General features: G+C 44.9%; 1 protein-coding gene across 1 annotated transcript; it reads left to right on the top strand.

Annotated features, from left to right (window-relative positions):
- Positions 1-15: 15 nt before the first annotated feature.
- On the top strand, positions 16-27,285 carry EIF3L (eukaryotic translation initiation factor 3 subunit L). Its single transcript, NM_001251940.1, has 13 exons — positions 16-77; positions 608-656; positions 1,606-1,816; positions 5,969-6,048; positions 7,834-7,895; positions 11,236-11,305; positions 11,709-11,782; positions 17,732-17,903; positions 19,968-20,122; positions 20,833-21,003; positions 22,044-22,541; positions 26,059-26,139; positions 27,066-27,285. The coding sequence occupies exons 1-13, from the start codon at positions 45-47 to the stop codon at positions 27,102-27,104; spliced, it is 1,695 nt and encodes a 564-aa protein (NP_001238869.1). The 5' UTR covers positions 16-44; the 3' UTR covers positions 27,105-27,285.
- Positions 27,286-27,622: the final 337 nt, after the last annotated feature.

Below are 27,622 nucleotides of genomic sequence, written 5' to 3'. Positions count from 1 at the left end.
CGCCCTTCTCGCTCTCTCCGGGGGTGCTCGTGAGCCCAGAAGCCATGTCTTACCCCGCTGATGATTACGAGTCCGAGGTAAGCCGGCCCTGCGCGTGTTCTGGGCTCCGCGACCGGGCCAGTGTCCTCTGGATGTTGGGCTCCGCGGTGAGAAGGGGTCTGGGTCTCTCTAGGGGCCCCCGCGGGCCGCGCCCGCTGCAGTCTGCCTCCCGGCGTGCTCGGCCCTCGCGCTGTTCCCATGGCTGGCGGCTCCTCACCGGCCCTCTCGGCCCAACCACTTCGCATGGCCGGTCTCCTCGTCCTCAAGTTTTCCGAGACCGGAGACGGGGGCTGGTTATGGGCTTGTTTCCGTAACTGAGCTCCTGTGGGCTTGGCTCACTCTTGTCAAACCCCGTGGGTTCCCACAGCCTCTGGTGCTTTGCTCTACCTTATGGCCCCATAACGTTGTCTGCTTAGTCTTCCCTCTGCACAAGCATGTGAGTTTCTCGGAGCCAGGGACTGTGTTTTATCCACTTTTGTATCCTTAGTACCTTGCTTGGCACACAGATCCTCGAACGAGCGCTTTGGATTCACGAATTGGTGACTGTTCCCATCTGTTTCGTTAACAGGCTGCTTATGATCCCTATGCTTACCCAGGCGACTATGATATGCACACAGGTGAGACTACGGGCTTGTCTGGCGCGCTGGGTACTTCTAGGGTTTGGCACTTTGTTGAATGCCTCTGAACAGCCCCAAGGGGCGTCTGTTAAACACTGTTTCTCCATGGTCTCGGTTTGGAGTCAGTTATTCTCAGAAGGAGGGTGGTACAGCCTAATAAATTAGGCCTTTTTCATGGTTCATGTCAAAGTCTCATCTAGCTGTGGTTTCCCTGTTAAACGACTTGATCTTGACTTGATCTCAGGTCTTGAGTTCAAGCCCTGTGTTGGGCTCTCTACACTGGGTGTGGAGCCTACTTAAAAATATGTATATGTGTATATACATGTCTATTTAAAAATATATTTCTAGGGCAGCCCGGGTGGCTCAGGGGTTAAGCACCTGCCTTTGGCCCAGGGCGTGACCCTGGAGACCCGGGATCGAGTCCCATGTCGGGCTCTCTGCATGGAGCCTGCTTCTCCCTCTGCCTGTGTCTCTGCCCCCTCCCCTCTCTCTTTCTGTCTAATGAATAAATAAATAAAATCTTTAAAAAAAACCCTTTAAAAATATATTTCTATTTACACATATATTTAAAATATGTGTTTATATAAAGTGTTTACTACTTACTTCCCTTTCCCGCAGTCTTCCCTTCTCTTACAGTATATGTACAACTGTTCTAGGTGTTGGGTATACCTGAGTACGAGAAAGAAAAGGTTCTTGCCCTCATAGGATTTAGGTTCTAGTGGAAGAAACCGATAATAAGCAAATAAATAATTGTAAATGGTGGTAAGTGTTCTGAAGAAACAGGGTAATGGAATTGAGAGTGAGTTGGGGACAGTTATAACTGAGTGTTTAAAAGGGAATTATACCTGATTTTATAGACTTGAGTTTACTTTGGGGGATGGTCTTACTCTTTTGTTTTGTAACATGTGGGTTTGAAAACACTTGTTAAAGTATTATATCTGATCTCTAGGAGACCCAAAGCAGGATCTGGCTTACGAACGTCAGTATGAACAGCAGACCTATCAGGTGATCCCCGAAGTGATCAAAAACTTCATCCAGTATTTTCACAAAACCGTCTCGGATTTGATTGACCAGAAGGTGTATGAGCTGCAGGCTAGTCGTGTATCCAGCGATGTCATTGATCAGAAAGTATATGAGATCCAGGACATCTATGAGAACAGGTACAGAGTGCTGACTGAAATGCCTTCTTCCTGGGTGGGGCTGGTTTACTGATGCAGCCCCTTAAAAGGGGCTGTTTAATCATTACTCTGTAAAGAGAGTGCCCAAGGGGTTTCTGTGACTCCTTGAGGGAGAAATGTTATTTTGTTGGACTGTATTCCCCGAACTCCTATAGGACCTAAAATAATAACATCACTATCAGTAATTATAGCAGGTATTAGTATGTCTGATCAGTATAGATTAGGCAGTGTTCAGAATGCTTTTCCCATATTTACTCATTACTCTTCACAGTAACCCCATGAAGTAGGTAGTATTGTTTTCTTTACCTTACAGATGAGGGAAACAAAGCATAGAAAGTGTAAGTCACATAGCTAGCTGAGCGTGTGTTGAATTTTTTTTTTTTAATTTTTTTATTTATTTATGATAGTCCGAGAGAGAGAGGCAGAGACACAGGCAGAGGGAGAAGCAGGTTCCATGCACCGGGAGCCCGACGTGGGATTCGATCCCGGGTCTCCAGGATCGCACCCTGGGCCAAAGGCAGGTGCCAAACCGCTGCGCCACCCAGGGATCCCCTGTGTTGAATTTTGAACCTGCACAGTCTGACATAAGAGCCCTTTGTTTTTTCAAGATACTATTTATTTGAGAGAGAGAGGGAGAAGGAGAGCGAAGGAGCAGGGAGAGGGGCAGAGGGAAACAAACAGATTCTCTGCTGAGCAGGGAGCTGGACGTGGGGCTTGATCCTAGGACTCTGGGATCATGACCGGAGCCGAAGGCAGATACTGAAGTGACTGAGCCACCCAGGTGCCCCCAGAGCCTAATTTTTAAATTCTATACAACTTAATGCATAGCAGGGTGAGCCAACCTTTGAGTGGTTGCTTCTGTTTTGAGGGGATTGCCCTGTGTAATTGGCATTAGAGATGAAACAGGATAGTCAGGGTTGAGATGGTCAGTAAAGATTTCACCAAAGATACAGAATTTAAACAATTCCTGGGAGGGGTGCCTGGCTGATTCAGTTGGAAGAACATGTGACTCTTGATTTCGGGTCATGAGTTTGAGCATGATGTTCAGTGTAGAGATTACTTAAAAATAAACTTAATGTTAAAATTAATTTTCTGGGAGGAAGAGTGGACAAAATAGATGGCCAAAGACTGGATCATTGAATAGAATTAATCCCTGAACTGTTTTTTTCCTTCATCTTCAGGTCTTTCTAGTTAGAAGTGTATTGATCAGTGCTGTCCCATAGAAATAATACTGAGCATCAGTGGCTCAGTTGGTTCAGCATCTGCCTCCAACTCAGGTCAGGATCCCAGGGTTCTGGGATCGAGCCCCGAGTCAGGGTCCCGGCTCAGCAAGGAGTCTGCTTCTCCCTTTGCTTCTGCTCTTCTCTCCATTCATGCTCGCTCTCACACTCTCTCTGTCTCAAATAAATAAATAAAATCTTGGGCATCCCGGGTGGCTCAGCGGTTTAGCGCCGCCTTCAGCCCAGGGCCTGATCCTGGAGACCTGGGATAGGGTCCCACGTCGGGCTCCCTGCATGGAGCCTGCTTCTGCCTCTGCCTCTGCCTGTGTCTCTGCCTCTCATGAATAAATAAAATCTTTTAAAAAAAATAAAATAAAATCGTAAAAAAAAAAAAAACGTAATCCTAGCTACATGTGTTATTTTTTTTATTGACTACATTTAAAAAATGTAAAAAGAGGGGTGCTTGTCCGGCTCAGTTGGAGCGTGACTCTTAATCTCAAGGTGGTGAGGTCAAGCCCCACACTTGAGTGTAGAGATTACTTAAAATCTTTAAAAACAAAACAAAACAAAAAAACCAGCACCTGGGTGGTTCAGTCAGTTGAGCGTCTGCCTTTGGCTCAGACCATGATCCCAATGTCCCAGGATTGAGCCCTGCGTTAGGCTCTCTACTCAGAGCTTGCTTCTCCCTCTCCCTCTGCCTGCCACTCTGCCTCCTTGTGTGTGCACATGCTCTCGCTCACTGTCACATACATAAATATATAAAATCTTTTAGAAAAGCCAACTAACAAGCAACAGGTAAAATTAATTTTAATGATTTACTTCATCTTAAATGTTACACCACACATAATTAGTATCAGACTGTTAATGAGTTTACTTTTTTTTAAATCAAGTCTTTTAAACCACATCATTTGTATTTAAACCACATCTCAGGGCAGCCCTGGTGGCGCAGTTGTTTAGTGATGCCTGCCGCCTGGGGTGTGATCCTGGAGACCCTGGATCGAGTCCCATGTCGGGCTCCCTGCAGGAAGCCTATTTCTCCCTCTGCCTGTCTCTCTCTCTCTCTCTCTCTCTCTCTGTCTCTCATGAATAAATAAACTCTTTTAAAAAAATAAATAAATAAATAAACGACATCTCAATTCATGTGTTTTGGAAATACCTGATCTCTGGTTAGATTTCATAACATTTATGATAGAAAAAGCAGATTCGGGTGATTCTAAATGTACTTGAAAGCTTTCCAGTAACTGAGTTAAGTACTGGTTTTTTAATTAAATTGATTGATTGATTGATTGATTGTTAAAATTAACCAAAATTTGAAATTTGATTCTTCAGGCAGAATAATCACATGTGGCAAATGATTACTGTATTGGACAGTACAGGCAGGTAGGGACCAGAGTTGAAGGCAAGTACATGGTAGATCTTTTCGTAGGAGAACGTGTGGTGAGAAGAATGGCTGGTGCCTTGGAAAGTACAGTGATATGGGGATGCCTGGGTGGCTCAGCGGTTGGGTGTCTGCCTTCAGCTCAGGTCCTGATCCCGCAGTCCCGGGATCGAGTACCGCATCGGGCTCCCTACAGGGAGCCTGCTTCTTCCTCTGTCTCTTCTCTCTGTGTGTCTCTCATGAAGAAATTAATAAAATCTCTTAAAAAGAAAATACAGTGTTACTGAGATGTATTGTATGTGGGTGTTTTTTTTTTGTTTGTTTGTTTTGTTTTTTATACTTTACTTATTTTGGGATCCCTGGGTGGCTCAGTGGTTGAGCATCTGCCTTTGACTGGGGGCATGATCCCGGACTCCTGGGATCAGGTCCCGCATTGGGTTCCCTGCATGGAGCCTGCTTCTCCCTCTGCGTGTGTCTCTGCACCCCCCCCCCCTCTGTTTCTCATGAATGAATGAATAAAATCTTAAAAAAAAAAAAAAGGATTTTATTTATTTCTTCATGAGAGAGAGAGAGAGAGAGAGGAAGAGACAGAGGGAGAAGCAGGCTCTCTGCAGGGAGTCCCATGTGGGACTCAATCCCAGGACCCCAGGTTCATACCCTGAGCTGAAGGCAGATGCTCAACCACTGAGCCACTCAGGCATCCCGAGATACTTTGTGTTTGCTACATGTCTTGAAGGGGGGACTTGTGCTGAACTGAAAGATCTGGAGAAGACAGATGGTGTTTAAGGAAAGTGGGGTAAAGTTGAAGTCGCTCCTCAAGGGATCAGGAGGGAAATTGAACAGAGACCTCCTAGAGGGCTGTGAGGTATCTTGGGTAGCAGTGTTAGGGTTGGATGGTGTGGGTCTGTTGTAGCATCAGACAGCAACAAACAGATTGATTTTTTTCCAAGATTGGGCAGGGGAGGAGGAGGCACAGTGCTCTGGGAAAGTAGGGAAAGTATTGGTAAGGGAGAAGGTTGGTAGTATCTAAAAAGTGGTTACCAGGGGCTCCCTGGGTGCTGCAGTGGTTTGGTGCCTGCCTTTGGCCCAGGGCGCGATCCTGGAGACCCTGGATCGAATCCCACGTCGGGCTCCTGGTGCATGGAGCCTGCTTCTCCCTCTGCCTATGTCTCTGCCTCTCTCTCTCTCTCTCTCTCTCTCTCTCTGTGACTATCATAAAAAAAAAAAAAAAGTGGTTACCAGATTAGGGAACAGCAGGCTGGTAAATATGAGGAGAGTTCATGATACAGAGGCAGGAAATGATCCTGAAGAACACGGTGGTTGTCTAGTCAATAAAAAGGAGTATTCACTGTATTAAGAGTTGAGGTGCAAAGTTGAATTGAGGAAAGTTGTAGACTTGAAGGCTCTGGCCCTGACTTTGTTTCTATGATGTCTTCCTCTTTGTGAGCCTGGGTCCTTATCTGTAAAATGTGTGGGTTGCCTTTTCTCTGGTCCTTCATGTTTTGGAGTTCTAGAGTTTTTCTGCTTTGTTTTCAGCTGGACCAAGTTGACTGAAAGGTTCTTCAAGAATACACCTTGGCCTGAGGCTGAAGCCATAGCTCCACAGGTTGGCAACGGTAGGTATGAGTTCCTTGTGTTCTGTATGCTGGATGGGATTCTGTAACTGAGGGGTCCTGAGGAAGCTCAAGACAAGCTGTTTTGCTCGCTGTTTAGTCTTCCCAGGGCTTGGTACGTACTTGTTTATTTCTTTTTTTTTTTTTTTTTAATTTTTTTTTTATTATTTATTTATGGTAGTCACACAGAGAGAGAGGGAGAGAGAGGCAGAGACATAGGCAGAGGGAGAAGCAGGCTCCATGCACCGGGAGCCCGACGTGGGATTTGATCCTGGGTCTCCAGGATCGCGCCCTGGGCCAAAGACAGGCGCTAAATTGCTGTGCCACCCAGGGATCCCTATTTCTTTTTTACATAGACCAAATGCCGTTTTCTTCCCTTTTAGTTTATTTTTAATTTACTTTATTTATTTTTTTAAGATTTTATTTATTTATTCATGAGAGACACAGAGAGAGAGAGGCAGAGACACAGGCAGAGGGAGAAGCAGGCTCCATGCGGGAGCCTGACGTGGGACTTGATCCCTGGTCTCCAGGATCACACCCTGGGCTGCAGGCAGCGCTAAACTGCTGCACCACCGGGGCTGCCCTGTTTTCTTCCCTTTTTAAAGTTTATTGTATTTTTGGAGAGTATTCTTCATTTCAGGATTCCCAAGATCACTCCCAGGTTTGATGATTTGCTAGGACACCTCCCAGGACTCTGGGTATAGCTGTACCTATAGGTATGAAGGTTTACAGCAAAAGGATACAAAGCAAAATCAGCAAAGGGAAAGGGCACGCACAGTGGAATCCAAAGGAAACCAGGTACATGTTACAAATCGTCCTTTCCTGTGACTTTACATGGGATGTGCTTAATTCCTCACACAAGGAATTGTGACATGTGTGAAAACTTGTCTGTCAGAGAAGCCTATAACACACTTGGTGTCTCAAGTATTTTACTGGGTGCTGGTCATATGGGCACAACCTCTGCCTAGAAGGTGCCAAAATTCCACACTCCCAGAAGGAAGGCAGGAGTTCAGCATAAACCATAGAGTTGCACAGTTTAGCCTCAGCAGATTGCCCTTGTCAGTGTGCTGGGCCCCCTCGTGAAATCCAGGTTTCCACATGCCAGCCAAGGACCGACTTTACTAGCCAGAAGATAGAAGTCTCAGACCTCCTTTGTTAATTCTTTTCTGTATAGTACCCAAAATACCCAAAGAACTTCTTTTTCTACCCTCTTCCTTTTTAGTGGTTGTATCATATCAGTAGGATAAATTCTTTAAAGTAGAATTTGAGTCAAAAATACCCATGTATTTGCACTTTGGATAATGTTGCATTGCCATCTTTGAAGGTATTACTATTTATTTATGTGTTTATTAAGCAACTGGATGACAAAAATCTCTAAATGGTGAAGGGAAATGGGTCTGGATGAGATTAAGATGAGGTTGAAAGATAAAGCGAGAGAGGAGTTTTCTTGTTGCGTGTATTCTTAGGGTGTAAGTATAGAATTTAGAAGTTATTTTGTCTCTTAAATCATGTTTATGCCTCTGTTCCCTTCAAAGGGCTTGGGATGCCTGGGTGGCTCAGTGGTTGGGCATGTGCCTTTGGCTCCGGGAGTGACCCTGGGGTCAGGATCAGGTCCCACATCGGGCTCCTTGCTGGGAGCCTGCTTCTCCCTCTGTATCTGTGCTTTTCTCTCTGAGCCTATCATGAATAAATAAAATCTTTTTAAAGGGGGGGGGGGGCGGCCTAAAACTGCCTGAAGACTAGTCGTTTTGTGGATTGCTAAAAGCAGCTCTTTGCCATCTCTTTCAGATGCCGTCTTCCTGATTTTGTACAAAGAATTATACTACAGGCACATATATGCCAAAGTCAGTGTGAGTATCTGAATGTTGTTGGTTCTAAGCCATTTTTGCCTTTAGAACACAATCATTAGGTTCTATTGGTTCAATGTCCAAGAGTGGTTGGCATGTTTTCTGAGGGTTCTTTTAAGAAATGACAGAGGGAATTATTGAATCCAGCAAGCTGGGTGTCTGTCTTAAACAAACTAGCATGGCAGAGCTTGTCTGTCCTTAATTTTCTCCATCCCTGCAGTTCCTGGCTCAGCATTCATTACATTGATTTGGTTGCAGGATTCCTTCCATCTTGGGCAAGCCCAGGTGGCTCAGCGGTTTAGCGCCGCCTTCAGCCCAGGGTGTGATCCTGGAGACCCGGGATCGAGTCCCACATCAGGCTCCCTGCATGGAGCCTGCTTCTCCCTCTGCCTGTGTCTCTGCCTCTCTCTCTCTCTCTCTCTCTCTCTCTCTCTCTCTCTCTCTCTCTCTCTGTATCTCTCATGAATAAATAAATAAAATATGTAAAAAAAAAAAAAAGGATTCCTTCCATCTTAATGGTGTGTTCCCAAACACTTTCTGTTGCCTCTGCTTGTGATGCCCTTGCAATTTACCTTCAATGCTACCAGCCTTCTGCTCTCTGAAACACACATGAAACTATGGCTGTGTGCCAGGTATAATGTTAGGCACTTGGCAACCATTTATAGTCTAATCCTCAAAGTAATCCTGCAAAGCAGGCAAACTGAGGTGCAGAGAGGTTGCTTTTTCTTAAATTCATGTAAGGAGTAAGTGGCAAAACTATTTGAACCCAGGCCTGGGTTGCTATGATGCCAGTGTTCTTTATATCATACTCTCCCAACTTTGGGCACTTGTGTGATTCTTCTGTCATTTCTGAATTTTAGAATGCCTGAATCTCTTAAAGTAACCATTTGTACTATTTATATACACAATGACTGAAAATCTCTATCCCCGTCTCTTCAAATCCATACTTGTATATCCAGCTGCCTACTCCACATCTCCACTTAGCTGTATAAAAGAGCTGTATAGCTCTTTTTTATTTTTTTAGGTTTTACTTATTTCTTAGAATGAGCAGACAGAGGGACAGAGGGACAGATAGACTTCCTCCACCGAGGAGGGAGCCCAATGTTGGGTTCCATTCCAGGACACTCAGATCATGAGCTGAGCCAAAGTCAGACGCATAACCGACTGAACCACTCAGGCACCCCATTTCAAGTTTAACATACTTGAAACTAAAGACTTATTTTCCTTTTAAACTTTTTTCATGTCAGTCAACTCAATAAATAACTATTCAGCCAAGTGGCTTGGACTAAAAACCTTGGCCTCATTCTTGACTTTTCTCTCACTTGACTTCCAACCTTGTAGCAAATCTTGTTTAGCTCTATCTTCAACATACTTCTTGAAACTACCCCGCTTCTCACCACCACCGCTATTACTACCCTACTAGTTTAAGGCATTATCATCTCTTGCCTGAACTGTGTAGCTGCTTACCTGGGGTCAGTTTCCACTCTTCTGAGTTTATTCTTAGCCTAAAACCACATGATTCCTTTGAAAGAGTCTCATCAAGTCACGACCGCCCTCATCGTACCATGACTTCCCATCTCGCACTTAGAGTAAAATCCAGGTCTTAGTCATAGTCCTGCTGACCTGGTCCCTGACTCCCTTGCCGGTTTCATTTCCTGCAACTTTCCCTCCTTTCTTGGGCTCCTGGCCATACTCTGGTGTTTCAGAGAGCACATGTCACTAGCTAACATTGTATTGTTTACTTGGTTTTTGTTTGCTACCCTTACTAGAGGGTAAAACTCTACCAGTGCATGGACTTTATGTTGTCACTGCTATAATCTGGTGCCTAATTCTTGATAGTGACAGGTTACTTGTTGGAGCATGAGGGTATCTGTGTAAATGAAGGAACTCGGCATCATGATCTTTTCTTAGAGTGTTTCCACTTTCTCACAGTTACTCAGCTTTCATCCCCCTGAGGACCACTTGACCTGGCTAGAGCTCCTACCTTGCCACAGTAGACACTGTCCGTGGTAGCTGGAGGAGTTCCTATTGTCGGAGTAATGCAGGGGGCCACATTTTCTGGCATCCTGGTGAGATCTCTGACTAGCTTATCTGATAGAAAGTAAAGATTCCCTTCTATCATTGATACTCTAGCTCAGGTGCCTTGTGGGCTAGGTTGAGGATCTAGCTAACCTGTATAACGTAGCTTCTTTGGGAAGGCCATGGCATCAGAACCCGTAGTACAGCTGGTGTTACCACCTCTGATCTTCCCTTTGGAAGATTCAGCAGAAGTTTATTGACTCTATGGTCTCTTTTTGTCAGGTACTGGACAGGGTACTCTGATATATAACATATTTTTGAAACACCCCACCCCCCACCCTGGGGAGGGGGCAGTTCATTGAAAGAACCTTTACTATATTGGGCACTTTAACTTCATAGTCTCATGCTACAGAGAAATGGAATACCTTGTCCGAAGCTCACAGTTAATAAGAACTAGAACTAAAATTCCAAGGCCATGTTCTTTCTAAGTTCATTACAGATAGTGTTGTGTTCCCCAGCTCAGAAATCTGGAGTGGTTCTCAGTTGCCAGCAACATCAAGTCTAGATTCTGGGCAATCAGCAGCCTTCTGTGTGAAGGCCAGATGGTTTTTTGGCTTTGAGGCCATAATGGTCTCTGTTGAATCTATTCAGCTTTGCCTTTGTAGCAGCCATAAACATTGAGTACACATGGCTATATTCCAGTTGAGCAAAACAGGTGGATTTGCCGAACCTCCCTGGCCTTGATTCCTGTTGGGACTGAAAGACCTCTATTGTAGTCCAGTGTAGCCTAGTGTAGCATTACTTGCTCTTCTTCACTATCCTTTAAGCACTGTGATTTTACTTCTTTGCTTTTGTCTGTACTTCCATCTTTTTGCTTCAAGTCTGTGTACTTGTTCTGAAACAGTCCGTTGAGATTGTTATAAGGCCTGATCATTGTGGTCAGGTACTCAGTGTCCTTTTGAAATGCTCTAGTACTTAGTCTTCCCTCTGACTTTAGCGCTCTTTGTATACTAAGAAGGTAAGAGTAGGCATTGGTTCTCATGTGTGTTAAGCTGTCATGGCAGATCATGAGTAAAACACATTTAAATTAAATATCCGGGGATCCCTGGGTGGCGCAGCGGTTTGGCGCCTGCCTTTGGCCCAGGGCGCGATCCTGGAGACCCGGGATCGAGTCCCACGTCGGGCTCCCGGTGCATGGAGCCTGCTTCTCCCTCTGCCTGTGTCTCTGCCTCTCTCTCTCTCTCTGTGAGACTATCATAAATAAATAAAAATTTATAAAATAAAAAAATAAATATCCGTCCTGATGTTTCTGTTCTCTTTACAGGGGGGCCCCTCCTTGGAGCAGAGGTTTGAATCCTACTACAACTACTGCAATCTCTTCAACTACATTCTTAGTAAGTTTTTTTCTTTTTTTAAAGATTTTACTTATTCATGAAAGACACAGAGGCAGAGACATAGGCAGAGGGAGAAGCAGGCTGTATGTAGGAAGCCTGATGTAGAACTTGATCCTGGGACTCCAGGATCACACCCTGGGCCAAAGGCAGACACTAAACCGCTGAGCCACCCAGGCGTCCCCATTCTTAGTAAGTCTGACGTTTGGCCAAGGATGTGAGGCTATGATGAGGCCTAGTGTTGGCCTCCAGCTCTTTTTAGCAGTATTTTAATATAGGAATGGGAAGGGGGAATATCTTGTGATTCAGAGTTGTCTTAAGAGAATAATGACAAAATGCATTCTGTAGGCTTACTGAGTGAGCAGTCATTGCTTTGACTCTGACTTTTCTGTGATCTCCCACACAGATGCTGATGGTCCTGCTCCCCTTGAACTACCTAACCAGTGGCTTTGGGATATCATTGATGAGTTCATCTATCAGGTATCTGGCCAGCCTTGGTCTAATTTGAAATAACTAGTCCAACAAAGGAGCAGCTGTTAACATTGTTTGCATTGTTAAAAACATACTTGGGATAAAAATGTCTCCTCACTGTGGGAAATATCCCATAGTGGTGGTCTTTGAAGTCATGGTTTTCTGAAGAGTCAGGCTTAAGACCTCTGGATGTGAGCTTGGAAGTCAGCAGAGTTGAACTGACTTTGACTAAGCTCTTAACCTGATCTTGAGAGTTGATTTGATTGGAAAAATAAAGGCTTCAGAAGCCTCAGTCAGGTGGAGTCAGGTAGAAGCAAGTTGGTGCTAGTTTGGGGGCTGCCACTGGTAACACTGGCTTGTTATTTAAGCTCTCCAATTTATATTTTCTTCTCCTACAAAACAGAAATGTTCTGTATCTTGATTGTAGTGGTTACTTGAGTATATACTAGGTCAGAATAAAGAAGACTATTATAATCAAAACAGAAATGTTAGCTACCTTGGATGCTGTTGTTGAGGTTCTACTAAGAACTGTGTCGGATGTAAAGTACAGGTGGCTGTGTAGCCTAGGGATATAATTTTCAAGTCTTGCTGTTCACTAACCTGGGACCTCGAGCAAATTACTTAACCACACTGTGCCTCAGTTTCTCTAATATAGGGATTATTGGGAACATTACTGGAAATGACATGTAAACTGCTTAGTTCAGCAGTGCCTGGATGGCTCAGTCTGTTAAGTGTCCAATTCTTGATCTTAGCTCACATCTTAATCTCAGGATCATGAGTTCAAGCTTTGCATTGGACTCCACACTGGATGTGGAGCCTACCTAAAAAATAAACAAATAGAGTAAAAGGATAAAGGTGCTTAGTACAGTGCCTACCATAGAATAATCAAGAAATATTGCCTTATTTTTACACTGATAAATATTATCATTCTTTACCACCTTCTTTTAGCTCAATAAAAAAAAAATCTTTTTTAAAGATTTTATTTGTTTGACAGAACTAGAGAGCACAAGCAGGGGGAGCAGCATGCCAAGGGAAAGGGAGAAGCAGGCTGGCTCCCTGCCGAACAGGGAGCCCAATTCAAACGGAGCCCAATTCGGGGCTCCATCCCAGGACTCTGGGATCATGACCTGAGCTGAAAGTAGATAGATGCTCAACCTGCTGAACCACCCAGGCATCCCAAGGTTTATTTATTTTAGAGGGGGAGAGAGAGAGAGAGCAGTTGGGGAGAGGGAGAGGGAGCAGACTTCCCTCAGAGTGGAGCAGACACAGAGCTTGATCCTGGGACCCCAAGATAGGGATCAAGCTGAAATCAAGATTTGGCGGCTCAACTGACAGAGAACCCAGGCATCTCTCAGATTGATTCTTTTTTTTTTTTAAAGATTTTATTTAGGGATCCCTGGGTGGCGCAGCGGTTTGGCGCCTGCCTTTGGCCCAGGGCGCGATCCTGGAGACCCGGGATCGAATCCCACGTCGGGCTCCCGGTGCATGGAGCCTGCTTCTCCCTCTGCCTGTGTCTCTGCCTCTCTCTCTCTCTCTCTGTGACTATCATAAATAAATAAAAATTAAAAAAAAAAAAAAGATTTTATTTATTTATTCATGATAGTCACACAGAGAGAGACAGAGAGGCAGAGACACAGGCAGAGGGAGAAGCAGGCTCCATGCACCGGGAGCCCGACGTGGGATTCGATCCCGGGTCTCCAGGATCGCGCCCTGGGCCAAAGGCAGGCGCCAAACCGCTGCGCCACCCAGGGATCCCTCTCAGATTGATTCTGCAGAAATAGAATGTAGACTTAAAAACAATAACTGAGGGGCGCCTGGATTCTCAGTCAGTTGAGCAGCTGACTCTTAATTTTGGCTCAGGTCCTTATCTTGGGGTCCCGAGATTGAGCCCATGTCCACTCCATTCTCAGAGGGGAGGCTTCTCTCTCCCCTCTTAGGTGCAGGTGTGTGTGCGCATGCACTCTCCCCCTCCTCCCTCCCGCTCCCCCTTCCTCCCCCAATAAAAACATAAAATCTTAAAAAAAAAAAAAAAAAGAATGATTGGATTTGGAAAAATACTTGTTTTCCATGAGTTTTATGGGGATGATATAACTCACTGGGTATTTCAGAAGAAATCATTATTTGAGTTGCGGGGACCAAAGAGGCTTACAGAGTACAGGTAAGTTGTGATTGGTACACTGGGCGAGCCCTCCAAGGGCCCTTTGAGAGAGAGGCTTCCTGCTCAAGATAAGGCTTCAGTCCCTTTGTGCAGAGAAGACCACAAACCATGCTGGCCTTTGTCTTCTGGCTCCTAGGCTTGTGTTAGCCCCTTTGGCATAATTTTAGAAGGTTGGCAGTTCCTGTCGACTCAGACTCACAGCGAGTCAAAGGAGGATCATCTGTGCTGAGATTCTTCATCCTTCATAAGATTATCATAATCCCTTCGGTTTAGCTGGTATTCTCTTGTTAAGGAACTTAACATGCTCTCACTCATAACAAAGACCTGGCCAGTGCAGGCCAGGTAGCTGTCACATGGGCTAAGTGGCTTTTCCCCACCGCTCTGCTTTCATTTTTATCAGTTCAGGTATTAACATGAATGTGTCGTTACTGTTTGAAAACTGTCTATAAGTGTCTTCCTTGACTTTTCAGAGGCATAGGTTACTGTGTGAAAAGATAGGCACCACGTTCACACTTTTTAGGCATTTATATAAATGTGTATATATAAAATACACCATTTAAAAATGGTATATTGTGTAATTTGTTTTGATTTGAAACACTTAACATGTCTGCATAGAGATGGCTTTGTTCTTTTCTGCCGTGTACGCGATATGGATATACCACCCTTTTTGTGATGAACGTGAGGGTGTTCAGTTTCCACTACTATAAATAGTCAGTGATATCCTTGTATGTGTCACATATAGGTCTATCTTGACATCACCAAATGTAGAATTGTTGGTTGAAGGATTTTTGCTTTTAAGTTTTTTTTTGTTTTTGAGAGAGCGAGCGAGCGCGCACACACATAAGCCCAAGGGAGGAGACAGGTAGGGGCAGAGGGAAAGAGTGAATCCCAGCAGGCTCCATGCCCATCGTAGAGCCAATGCAGGACTCAGTCTCACAACCCTGAGATGATGACCTGAAGCCAAAATCAGGAGTCAGATGCTTAGCTGACTGAGCCACCCAGGTGCCTTACTTTTTAAGTTTTTTAAAATCAGCTTTATAGAGTCAAAACTTAATTACAGGGCAGTCCAGGTGGCTCAGCAGTTTAGTGCTGCCTTTAGCCCAGGGTGTGATCCTGGAGAACTGGGATCGAGTCCCATGTCGGGCTCCCTGCATGGAGCCTGCTTCTCCCTCTGCCTATGTCTATGCCTCTCTCTCTCTGTGTCTCTCATGAATAAATAAAGTCTTTAAAAAATAAAGCAAACTTGATTACAGTGAAATACTGGTTTTAAATGTACTGTTGATGAGACTTAACAAATATGTACACCACTATAGTCAACATACAGAACATAATCACTTTGGATTTTAATAAATAGTAGTATCTTGTTAACGGTTTTTATCAAATTACACAACTAACAGCAGCATTTGAGAATTTTTCTCTGCTGTGGATGTAATTGGTCTAATTTTTGTTTGTTGGGAAAGAAATGGTAATCTCATTTTAATTTGCATTTCCCTCCTAACAGTAAGAGATCAGGCATTTTCCCTGTTATTTGACCAACCTTGGTTTTCTTTGAAGTGATCCTTTGTCCATTTTTCTATTGGATTAGCTTAATGAATTTTGAGAATTTGTTCTATATCCTGGTTACTCTTGTGTTATAAATTTGGAAACCTTTTCTTTTTTTTTTTTTTTTTTTTTTTTGAAACCTTTTCTTGTGTTCTTAGAGGAAAGTGGTAATTTGGAGTTGAAGAGCATTCCTGGGTCATCTAAGACCTATATTCTAGGTTTCTAAACCTGGTGTATGGGATGCCTGGGTGGCTCAGTGGTTGAGCGATTGACTTCGACTCAGGGCGATTGACTTCGGCTCAGATTCCGGGTCTGGGAATTGAGTCCCACATTGGGCTCCCTTCGAGGAGCTTGCTTCTTCCTCTGCCTATATTATATCTCTGTCTCTCTTTGTGTGTCTCTCATGAACAAATAAATAGAATCTTTAAAAATAAATACATAATAAATAAACCTGGTGTACACCAGAATCGACCCAAGAGCTCTTTTTTTTTCTTTAAGATTTTATTTATGTATTCTTGAGAGACACAGAGAGGCAGAGACATAGAGGGAGAAGCAAGCTCCCCAGAGGGAGCCTGATGCGGGACTCAATCCCAGGACCCCAGGATCATGCCCTGAGCTGAAGGCAGATGCTCAACCACTGAGCCACCCAGGTGCCCCTACCCAAGAGCTTTTAAAAACTGGTTGAGGGCAGCCTAGGTGACTCAGCGGTTTAGTGCCATCTTCAGCCCAGGGCATGATCCTGGAGACCTGGGATCGAGTTCCACGTCGGGCTCCCTGCATGGAGTCTGCTGCTCTTCTGCCTGTGTCTTTGCCTCTCTTTCTCTCTGTGTGTCTCATGAATAAATAAAATCCTTAAAAAAAAAAAAAAAAAAAAAAACTGGTTGAGATGGGGATCCCTGGGTGGCCCAGCGGTTTAGCGCCTGCCTTTGGCCCAGGGCGTGATCCTGGAGTCCCGGGATCGAGTCCTGCATCAGGCTACCTACATGGAGCCTGCTTCTCCCTCTGCTTGTGTCTTTCCCTCTCTCTGTGTGTGTCTCATGAATAAATAAATAAAATCTTTATAACTAACTAACTAACACTGATTGAGTGGGTAGGTCTCTGTTTTCTGAGTGACTGATGGAGAACCACTGCCTTAAAAAATGCATGTGATGTGGGCCCGAGATGTACCTTCCACTTGACGAAGCTCTGTGGTTGGTACAGCGGTAACTCAGACTGGGTTCCTGTCCCCAGTGAATGGATGGTCAACTCCAGTAGGCAAGACATGCACATACAGACCTACCCTGTCTCTACCATGTCATTATTCGTAATCCTGATTCAGGCACAGCCCAGCCATGTAGAGGAAGATCAGGGGGTTTTTGTTCATTTTTTAAATATTTTACTTATCCATTAGAGACACACAGAGAGAGAGAGAGAGAGGCAGAGAAACAGGCAGAGGGAGAAGCAGGCTCCATGCAGAGAGCCCAGTGTGGGACTCGATCCTGGGACTGCGAGGTCACACCCAGAGCTGAAGGCAGACACTCAACCTGCTGAGCCACCCAGGCGTCCTGAGGAAGACGAGTTATAAGCCACTCCATTCTGACAGCCAGGCTAACTGCATTGTGAAGCTTAGAGACATTACATGGCTCCAGGCTGTGTTGGACCTCCAATTTTTTTTTTTTTAAGATTTTATTTATTCATGAGAGACACAGAGAGAGAGACATACAGGCAGAGGAGGAAGCAGGCTCCCTGTGGGGAGCCCAGTGCGGGACTCCATCCCAGGACCCTGGGATCATGACCTCAGCCAAAGGGAGATGCTCAACCACTGAGCCACCCAGGTGCCCTTGACCCCAAATTGAGTATGTTTTTCACAGACTACCTTTCATCTTAGAGATTTTACTTAGCTGCGGAGAAATGACAGAATTCAGTATTAAATAAAATTAAGGTTTTTTTTTAAGATTTTATTTATTTGAGAGAGATTAAGACACCATTAAGTGGGGAGGAGAGAGAGAAGCAGGCTCCCCTTAGGAGGGAGCCCGATGTGGGCTTAATCCCAGGACTCACCCCCCACCCACCCCCCGATCATGACCTGAGCCGAAGGCAGACACCTAACCTACTGAGCCACTCAGGCTTCCCACAAATTGAGTTTAATCAGAGATATTTTGCAGAAACAAGTAGTGTACAGACCAGTTTAGCATGAGATGCAGTGCGCGTGCCGCCCAGCGCCACCCCACACTTCCTGTCGTGTACCACTGCTGCCTCTCTCCCTTCTTCCTCAACAGTTTCAGTCATTCAGTCAGTACCGCTGTAAGACTGCCAAGAAGTCAGAGGAAGAGATTGACTTCCTTCGCTCCAATCCCAAAATCTGGAATGTTCACAGTGTCCTCAATGTCCTCCACTCCCTGGTCGACAAATCCAACATTAACCGGCAATTGGAGGTGTACACAAGTGGTGGTGAGTGCTGCTTGCCATCTGTCCAGTGGAATAGAGGCCACATGCAGCCCAGGGGAATCACCATGGCTTAGGCTGTGGGCTGCTTCTCTTTGGTGTTGGGTGTGAACAGTAGCCAAGTGCTGATGTTGAGGAATGTTGAGCTTGGCATTCTGTGGGTTGACAGACCAGCACTCAGGAGGTCTGATTTGCCGACGCTTCTACTGTGTCTCCAGGACCTTTATGTAGCCAAGCACTTCTCACGCTTTTTGGTGTCAGAACTGCTGTACAGTCTTTAAAGAGTGAGAATCACAGCATTTATCTATATACATTTTCTTTTTCCCTGTGAGAAGAGTGCCATTTTTGGAAATCTCTTTAGTGCCTGGCTCTGTAAAGAAGCTGGATTCTCAGTGTACTTCCATATTCAGCAATTACTGTATTCAGCAATTACAGTATGTGGTACAATATATAAGGGATATCTGGCCTCACTCAGACCTGGAGTTGGGAAAGCGAGGAGTATCTTAACAGCTTTTTCAGGTGGTTCTGATGTTCTTTGTTACCACATCCAAACTTGACAGTGGGAGTTTTGTATTTGTGAATTGCAGTGAGGAATTTGGAACCTTAGCAATGAACTTTTACTTTGTTATGTTAAGGTGTATTGGTCTATCCTGCAGCTTGAAAGGATCTTTTTATGCTGCACAATTTTGTAAAATACTGGTTTATTGAGTTATAAAGATTTTCTAAATGCTTTTTTTTTTTTAAGATTTTATTTATTTATTCATGAGAGACACACAAAGTGAGGCAGAAACCTAGGCAGAGGGAGAAGCAGGCTCCCTGCAGGGAGCTCGATGCAGAACTCAACCCCAGCACCCTGGGATCACAACCTGAGCCAAAGGCAGACGCTCAACCACTGAGCCACCCACGTGCCCTAGCTGACATATTTTATTATACAACCTAAAAAAAAAAAAAAAATACTTTGGTCATCAGCCTCATCAAATAAATCTATATTTGGAAGCTATTGGACTCAGGGTAGCAGATAAACGTTTTTAAAACTATGATTTTTGACTAAGCAGGGTCGGTCCCGGTTAGTACTTGGATGGGAAACTATGATTTTTGCTTAAAAGCTCACATTTTCGGGATCCCTGGGTGGCGCAGCGGTTTGGCGCCTGCCTTTGGCCCAGGGCGCGATCCTGGAGACCCAGGATCGAATCCCATGTCGGGCTCCCGGTGCATGGAGCCTGCTTCTCCCTCTGCCTGTGTCTCTGCCTATCTCTCTCTGTGTGACTGTCATAAAAAAAAAAAAAAAAAAAAAAGCTCACATTTTCATTGGCAGTGGCACTGTCAGTTCTTACTGAAATGTAACAGGCTCACCTCATTCATTTATAAGAAAATGTCTGCCAGATACTCTAAGTAACCATAATTTGTCAGTCATTCTTTTAAGTAAAAATGGTTTTCGTGAAAAAAAGTGGCTGGTTCTTTTACTGCGTGAGGGAAAGAATACAGTAATTGCTAATGCAGTTTGGTACCACTGCCTGGTTTATGCTAAGTTGTGAGTCATTTGTACCCACTGTTGTTTTTGCACCATCAGTGCAAATCTCACTCTAGTGAGAAAGACAAATAGGATCTTAGTGTTATTAGGAAAACAGCTTTGACCCCATGAACTTATTGAAAGTAGTTGCCTTGATGAGTAACTGCTCCTGATAAAAGGGGCCATCTCCATATTCTCAGGTGTCTTGGGACCAAGAAAATAACCAAAAACCACAACAGCCACTCCCCTCACGCAACTCCTGTTGGTAAATTTAAAATTAGTATAAGGCCAGGGACACCTGGCCAGTCAGTAAGTAGAGCATGTGATCTTGATCTTGGGGTCATGAGTTCGAGCCCCACATTAGGTATAGAGATTACTTTAAAAAGATTAGTTTAAGGTCAGGCATGTTGCCTCTGGGTGTTCCTTTGAAGGCAGTTATTCCCTGTTGCAGGAAGCTTTAGAGGCCAGTAGTAGGTGAAGAGTTGATTAATATTCAAGGCTCAGGTTTCCCTTCCTTCACCTGCCCCTGCTGAAATGTTCACCATGTCTATTTCTCTCAGGTGACCCCGAGAGTGTGGCTGGCGAGTATGGACGGCACTCCCTTTACAAGATGCTTGGGTATTTCAGCCTGGTGGGGCTTCTGCGTCTGCACTCCCTTTTAGGGGATTACTACCAGGCCATCAAGGTGCTGGAGAATATTGAACTGAATAAGAAGGTGATTACTTGTTTCCCCCTGCCCTGCTACCCAGAGCCAGAGACTCTGCTTTGAGAGAATCTATAAGGACAAGTTTCAGGGAGCAAAAAGAAGATTCTTCCCCAGGCCATTTGAAAATTGAGACTTGCATGTGGACAAGGTGCTTTCTCTTTGTTGCTTAGTAATACTTGAAATGTTCAGCGGTCTTTCTATTTTCAAAACAATGATAACGTAGATTTTTATTACTCCAGTTTCACTATTTAAGGAATTTGTGAGAGACTTAGTTCTAGGATAGTATAATGATGATTAGCTGTGGTGGTTTTTTCTTAGCCACAGAAAAACTGGTATTTTCTGGACACGTGTGTATGTATCATTCAGTCTTGTTGATCTGTTTCTTTATTGGGTTTACCTGGAAAATCAAGGAGTAGAAAGCAAGGAAGAATACATAACTGAGATGTGGAGGGATATGGAGCTGAAAGAAATGTTAAGGTCACCTGATCCAGTCCCTTTTTATTATATCTAACAAGATGGAGTTCTCAGGTCATATGATTTAGTAAATGGTATAATCTGTATTCAGAGCCTCTAACTCCAGAACCAGGGCTTCCCCTGGGTAGTTCAGGGCTTCTACAGGGGGCTTCTACTTCAGCTGACACTGGACCCTGCCAACTTCCAGACTCTCTCTGGGATGTATTGATTTGGGGACTTACGGATGCTTCTGCCTCCTTCCACAGAGTATGTATTCTCGTGTGCCTGAGTGTCAGGTCACCACATACTACTATGTCGGTTTTGCATATTTGATGATGCGTCGCTACCAGGATGCCATCCGGGTATTTGCCAATATCCTCCTCTACATCCAAAGGACCAAGAGCATGTTCCAAAGGACTACATACAAGTATGAGATGGTAAGGAAGCCTTTGACCAGCTTGATGTCTTGGTACCTATGCCAACAGTTTTTGGTAAATGCTATCCAAAATTTTGCCTTTTATATGTCCTTTCAGTAGGATGATTTCTTAATGGCTGGTCTACTCTTAGTTTCTTTTGTTGTGCCTATTATTTTCAGACCATGAACTCCTTGACGATAAGGACAGTATCTTTTGTTTTACTTTTGTCCCCCAGCAGTGCCTACATTTATTCAGCAACAATTTGCTGAGTGTTCACTGGGCTGTGGGTGTTTTAAAGTGAGTTAGTTGGGGTACAACCCTCAAGCAGTTTGCCATGGAGGAGGGAGGGTCCAAGACATGCATAGAATTGGAAGGTATCTAGGCAGAGCAAAGGTGCTGAAACTTGTAGTACAGTGATGTAGCAGCACAATTAACTACTTTGTTGGAGGGCCGTAGATTAGTCAAATTGGGGTTTTGGTTCTGGGTAACCTTCACTACCCAGACTCCCAGCTGAAGTATTTAATCTTTATAGGCATTATGGTGCCATCAGAGTTTCTGGGTGACTTGGTCATAATGATGTGGGAGGATTGATGTGCCAGTGAAGTGTGGTGGGCCAGGGAGAGTGAGAAGAAGGCTCTACTAAAGAATCCAGGAGCCAGGGTAGCCTGGGTGGCTCAGTGGTTTAGCGCCATCTTCAGCCAGGGCATGATCTTGGAGACCCAAGATTGAATCCCATGTGGGGCTCCCTGCATGGAGCCTGCTTCTCCCTCTGCCTGTGTCTCTGCCTCTCTCTCTCTCTGTCTCATGAATAAATAAAATCTTAAAAAAAAAAAAGGAATCTAGGAGCCAGTTCCAGAGGCTCTGGAAGTGGGCCAGAAGTTCAGTAGATCTAGAGGGCAGATTAGGAGAGACTTCGGGAAAGTTAACTGACCGAGGTAAACTAGGGAGAAATCAGAGGTCTGAGCGTAGTGTACTTGGGAGGGTGGTGGAGCCACGTTGGATGTGGGACCTCAGAAAGTCTATCTCATTTGACCCCGCACCAATTTCTCTTGCATCCCCAGATTAACAAGCAAAATGAGCAGATGCACGCGCTGCTGGCCATCGCCCTCACCATGTACCCCATGCGAATCGATGAGAGCATTCACCTGCAGCTGCGGGAGAAATACGGGGATAAGATGCTACGCATGCAGAAGGGTGACCCACAGGTCTATGAGGAACTTTTCAGTTACTCGTGCCCCAAATTCCTGTCACCTGTGGTGCCCAACTATGATAATGTGCACCCCAACTACCACAAGGAGCCCTTCCTGCAGCAGCTGAAGGTGTTTTCTGATGAAGTGCAGCAGCAGGCCCAGCTCTCCACCATCCGTAGCTTCCTCAAGCTGTACACTACCATGCCTGTGGCCAAGCTGGCCGGCTTCCTGGACCTCACAGAGCAGGAGTTCAGGATCCAGCTCCTTGTCTTCAAGCATAAGATGAAGAACCTAGTGTGGACCAGTGGCATCTCTGCCCTTGACGGTGAATTTCAGTCGGCATCCGAAGTTGACTTCTACATTGATAAGGTATGGCTGCCCCCTGGCCTCATCCTCTGGGGCCCTCTGTCTATCCATTCAGTAGGCAGTGTTTACCAGGTGCCTGCTATTCTGAGCATTTGGGTGGGACTTAGCAGTGAACAAAATCAGCAAAGATTTCTGCCCTCGCACCCATATTCTAATGTTAAAAAACAGGCATTATCGTGAAGCAGACCATGTGGTAGGTATCAATGCAAAATGAACACACCTTTTTAAAAAATTTTTTTTTAAATTTTTTTTTTAAATTTTTATTTATTTATGATAGTTACAGAGAGAGAGAGAGGCAGAGACACAGGCAGAGGGAGAAGCAGGCTCCATGCACCGGGAGCCCGATGTGGGATTCGATCCCGGGTCTCCAGAATCGCGCCCTGGGCCAAAGGCAGGCGCCAAACCACTGCGCCACCCAGGGATCCCTCTTTTTAAAAATTTTTAAAGAAAAAAGTTTCATTTGGGCACAAGTTAAGATGGCTGCTTGGAAATACACAGTCTTCACAAAGAGGAGAGTGCTCCAGGGAAGGAACAGTTGGGCAAGAGTATATACGTTTTTGTTTTTGTTTTTGTTTTACATAAAGAGTTATAAGTCGTGATGAAAGACTTTCCAGAAAGGCTGTAAGACTGGAGTCTAATGGGAATCAGCAAGGGTTTTTTTCTTTATGTTTGGAATGCTGCTTTTTGTTTTTGTTTTTTAATGAAGCAGCTGTACAGTGTGTACTTGGGACAGGAACAGAACCCATGCTTTGAGGTTTTGCCAAGACATTTTGACCCTGGGTAAATGTTTTACGAGGAGCAGGGCCCACAGTGAAAAGTTGAAAATTTCCTTTATTTTCTCATAGGTAGAAATTGCCAAGTGCTATGCATTTAAGGGTAATGGTGCTAGAAGATAGAGGTTGCATTATTACATAAGGTGCTCCAGGTAGCCTTTGTCCAGGAAGTTAAATTGTAGCTAAGACTTGAAGGAGGTGAAGAAATTAGCCAAACAAGTATGTGGGGGAGCAGCATTCCAAGGAGAGGGAGCGGTAAAGGCAAAGGCCCTGGGGTAGGAGTGAATCCAGTATTTTTGAGGGACAGCTTCAGTGTGGCTGCAGTGGCCTGTGAGAGGGTATTGTGGCAGAAGAGAAGATTGGAGAAGAAAGCAGGAGAGGATGGTACAGATTTTTGGAAGTAACTCAGCAAGTCGGAGTTATTCTCCTGACTTGTCCCCACCCTAGATTAGTTAGCACCTAGATTAGTGCTGCCTGGTTTTGAACTTGGTGTAATGGACTGACATAGCATGTGCTCTTTCTTTGTGACTGGCTTCTTTTGCTCAGTGTTACATTTGAGAGCATCGCCATGCACAACAGTCCATCAGTGCTCACTGCTGCAGTAGTTGGCTGCGATTTTCCCATTCTAATGCTGATGGACATTTGAGTGGTGTAGGTTATTACAAAAAGTACATGTGGTTTTAGAGACTGGCTGTCAGTGGTCCACTTAAGGGTTTTTTTGTGTGTGTAATAATTTTATAGATGCTTATGAATGCAGAAGTTATAGGTTTTATTTATTTATTTATTCATGAGAGACACAGAGAGAGGGAGAAGCAGGCTCCACGCAAGGAGCCCAATGTGGGACTCGAACCCAGGAATCCGGGATCACACCCTGACCCAAAGGCAGGCGCTCAACCACTGAGCCACCCAGGTGTCCCCGCCCCCCACATCAACTATTTATTTATTTGTTTATTTATTTTTATGATAGTCACAGAGAGAGAGAGAGAGAGAGGCAGAGACATAGGCAGAGGGAGAAGCAGGCTCCATGCACCGGGAGCCCGATGTGGGATTCATCCCGGGTCTCCAGGATCGCGCCCTGGGCCAAAGGCAAACGCCAAACCGCTGCGCCACCCAGGGATCCCTCACATCAACTATTTAAAGTCCTATTCGAATTTATTCTTGGTGCCTGACATATATTCTTTGGCAGTATTGGTAACCTGCTCCATCCTCCTATCATAACTTTGTGACCCAGCTGGACTAGCCCCAATTATCTAGATGGTCTTTTTTTTTTTTTTTTTTTTTTTTTTTTTTTTAATTTATTTACTCATGAGAGACACAGAGAGAGAGAGGCAGAGACACAGGCAGAGGAAGAAGCAGGCTCCATGCAGGGAGCCCGATGTGGGACTTGATCCTGGGACTCCAAAATCACACCTTTAGCCAAAGGCAGATACTCAACCGCTGAACCACCAAGGTGTCCCATAGATTGTCTTTTTTTTTTTTTTTAAGATTTCATTTATTTATTTATTTTTAAAGATTTTATTTATTTATTCATGAGAGAGGGAGGCAGGCAGGCAGGCAGGCAGAGGGAGAATCCGGCTCCATGCAGGGAGCTTGATGCAGAACTCCAGGATCACAGCCCGGGCCGAAGGGACACACTAAACTGCTGAGCCACTCAGGGATCCCCAATTTTATTTATTTTTGAGAGTGAGCAGGAGCAGGGCTGGGACAGAGGGAGAGGGAGAAGTGGGCTCACTACCAAGTCCAGGACCCTCGGGATCATGACCTGAGCCAAAGGGAGATGCCTAACCGACTCAGGTGCTCCTGGATGGGCTTTACTAAAATACTTCTCCTGGGATGCCTGGCTGGTGCCGTTGGTAGAACATGTGATTCTTGATCTTAGGGTCGTGAATTCAAGCTTCATGTTGGGTGTAAAGTTTACTTCTAAATAAATAAAACACTTCTCCTAAGAATTAGTAACTTGGGGGATCCCTGGATGGTTCAGCAGTTTAGTGCCTGCCTTTGGCCCAGGGCATGATCCTGGAGACCTGGGATCGAGTCCCACGTCGGGCTCCCTGCATGGAGCCTGCTTCTTCCTCTGCCTGTGTCTCTGCCTCTCTCTCTGTGTGTGTCTCTCATGAATAAATAAATAAAATCTTTAAAAATAAATAAATAAATATTTTATTTTTTTAAAGTATGTTCTTCCCCCCCCCCACATCCCCCCCACCCCCCCTTTGAACTCGTGACCCCGAGAACAAGAGCATGTCACACACTCTGTTGACTGAGCCAGTCAGGCATCCCCGCTTTCAGTCTTTCTGGCTTTTCTTTTTTTATCCTTGACTTGAAAAAAATCCCATCAAATAGATGCAGAAAGTTCTTGGGTCTTAACTTAGATTACATAGGAATTTACAAGTAAAATGGTATTCAACCACATTTGGGCTAAAAACAAAATTTAGAATCTGGACTCACAACCTTACACTCATAAAATATTGTATGAGATTAAAATGCTGTCTTGAAGAATGTGTTTATTGCTGAAAGCTTCCTGTTCATTGAAAAAGACTTGCAAATAAAAATAAATGAATTAACAAAATTAAAATCAACCATCTAGAAAGAGCTGCTATCAACTGGTAATGCTCTTCCATTGAGTTTTTTTCCTGTTTGCTTTTGTAAACCACTGTAGGGGTTTATCTAGCACTTAGCAGCATGGTTACTTGAAAGTCCTTTAAGTGGCTGTACCTCACTGCTCCTCTCTGACTCTGCTTTTCCCACAGGACATGATCCACATTGCAGACACCAAGGTCGCCAGGCGCTATGGGGATTTCTTCATCCGGCAGATTCACAAATTTGAGGAGGTGAGCAGTCACAGTGTTTGTGGGCTGGAGGCAGAGGTTAGGAACTAGGTGGGGGAGTTTTGAAATTTTTTATTTTTCATTTCTAGAAGGCCCCAAGTTGGCCCTTTAAAGTTTCTGAGACTGGCTGGCTGCTTGGGGTTTGGGGAATGGGGTTGGGCCTGTTATAGCAGTTGCTGTGTCAGCCTTCTCTAGAGCATCTCTTTCCAAGATCTCTCTCTGCGGGTGGCCAGTTCTCCCCTCCCTCCTTGGTATTTCCTAATATGGGTGGATTCACTGCCTGCTCTTACCCATCCCTCCCCATTTGGCAGTTACTCTCTGACTTAAGACAGGTCTGGCCAGTTCCTGAAGGCAGAGGACAGGAAGCTGTGTTTTGACAGACTTGGTGCATTTCACTTCTTGCCCTAGGAGAGGTCTTGTGGGTCAGGCCAGACACTACAAGGATGCAGGGTGTGTGCGTGCTAGTCTCTGTGGCCATAGCTGGAGCCACTTTGTCCTGGTGTCTTGAGTTCTCCAGCAGAGGTCGCTACTATGCTCTTCTGGTCCATGCCATGAGGCTCTTCCTGCAGGATGATGCAGTCCTGGCAAGTTTAGCCACTCTGAGCCCTGTGTCTATAAAATGGCCAGAGCAATATAGGGTGTGTGTGTGTGTGTGTGTGTGTGTGTCTGTGTCTGTGTGTGTGTGTGGCGTGTGAAGGGCAGGTAGGAGAATAGTCTGCATGAATTGTGCAGGGCCATAGGAGTATCAGGAGTGGAGCACCTAATTGGGGCTTTATACACACAAAGTGGACACCCATACCTGTATCAGACACCCCTCCCTGACTTCAGGGGGTCAGCCCAGGGGTCTGTCCTGGTTGGTGATCATGCACACTAGAGGGAAAGGGTTGGTGAAATAACTATATCTAACTTGGCTTTTCTTTTTCTTTTAGCTCAATCGAACTCTGAAGAAGATGGGACAGAGACCCTGAGGACATTCACACTCTTGTTAGGAACTCATTTTAGGGTCTTTGTAGGTGGGGCCTATTTTTGTCTCCATGAAGCCTTTGCCTAGATCAGCCATCAGCAATTCAGCTGAGTTGAAGTTTATTTGGATTAAGGACTATTTGGATTTTAAATAAGTCTCAGTAAAAGATCTTCTTTGGAGCCAGATTTGTCATCTCATCATTGTTGGGGGGAATCTGGTTGAGGGTGACAATATGTGATTTCCTCTAACACTTTTCTCCTGATCATCAGTTGTTGGTATTTCGATTGCATTTGCAGTTTGCAGGACATTCTCACCTTCAGTATCTTATTTGCACCTCACAAGAAACCTGTGGGCAGTAAGTGACCTACCATGATTTGCATGCATGTTAACGGAAGTGCTGGGTCTTGGGCAAAAGCTTGGACCACCTCCTGCTGCCATGAACTGTGCTAAGAGGAAGCCGGGTACGCTGCTGACCCCTCACAGCGCAGGAGTGGCAGTAGAATCCCCACTTCACAGATGAGG

Source organism: Canis lupus, chromosome 10, assembly GCF_011100685.1.
Source record: "Canis lupus familiaris isolate Mischka breed German Shepherd chromosome 10, alternate assembly UU_Cfam_GSD_1.0, whole genome shotgun sequence".
Taxonomy (NCBI): domain Eukaryota; kingdom Metazoa; phylum Chordata; class Mammalia; order Carnivora; family Canidae; genus Canis; species Canis lupus.
The sequence above is the reverse complement of the archived record's forward strand: the minus strand, read 5'-3'. Positions and strand labels throughout refer to the sequence as shown.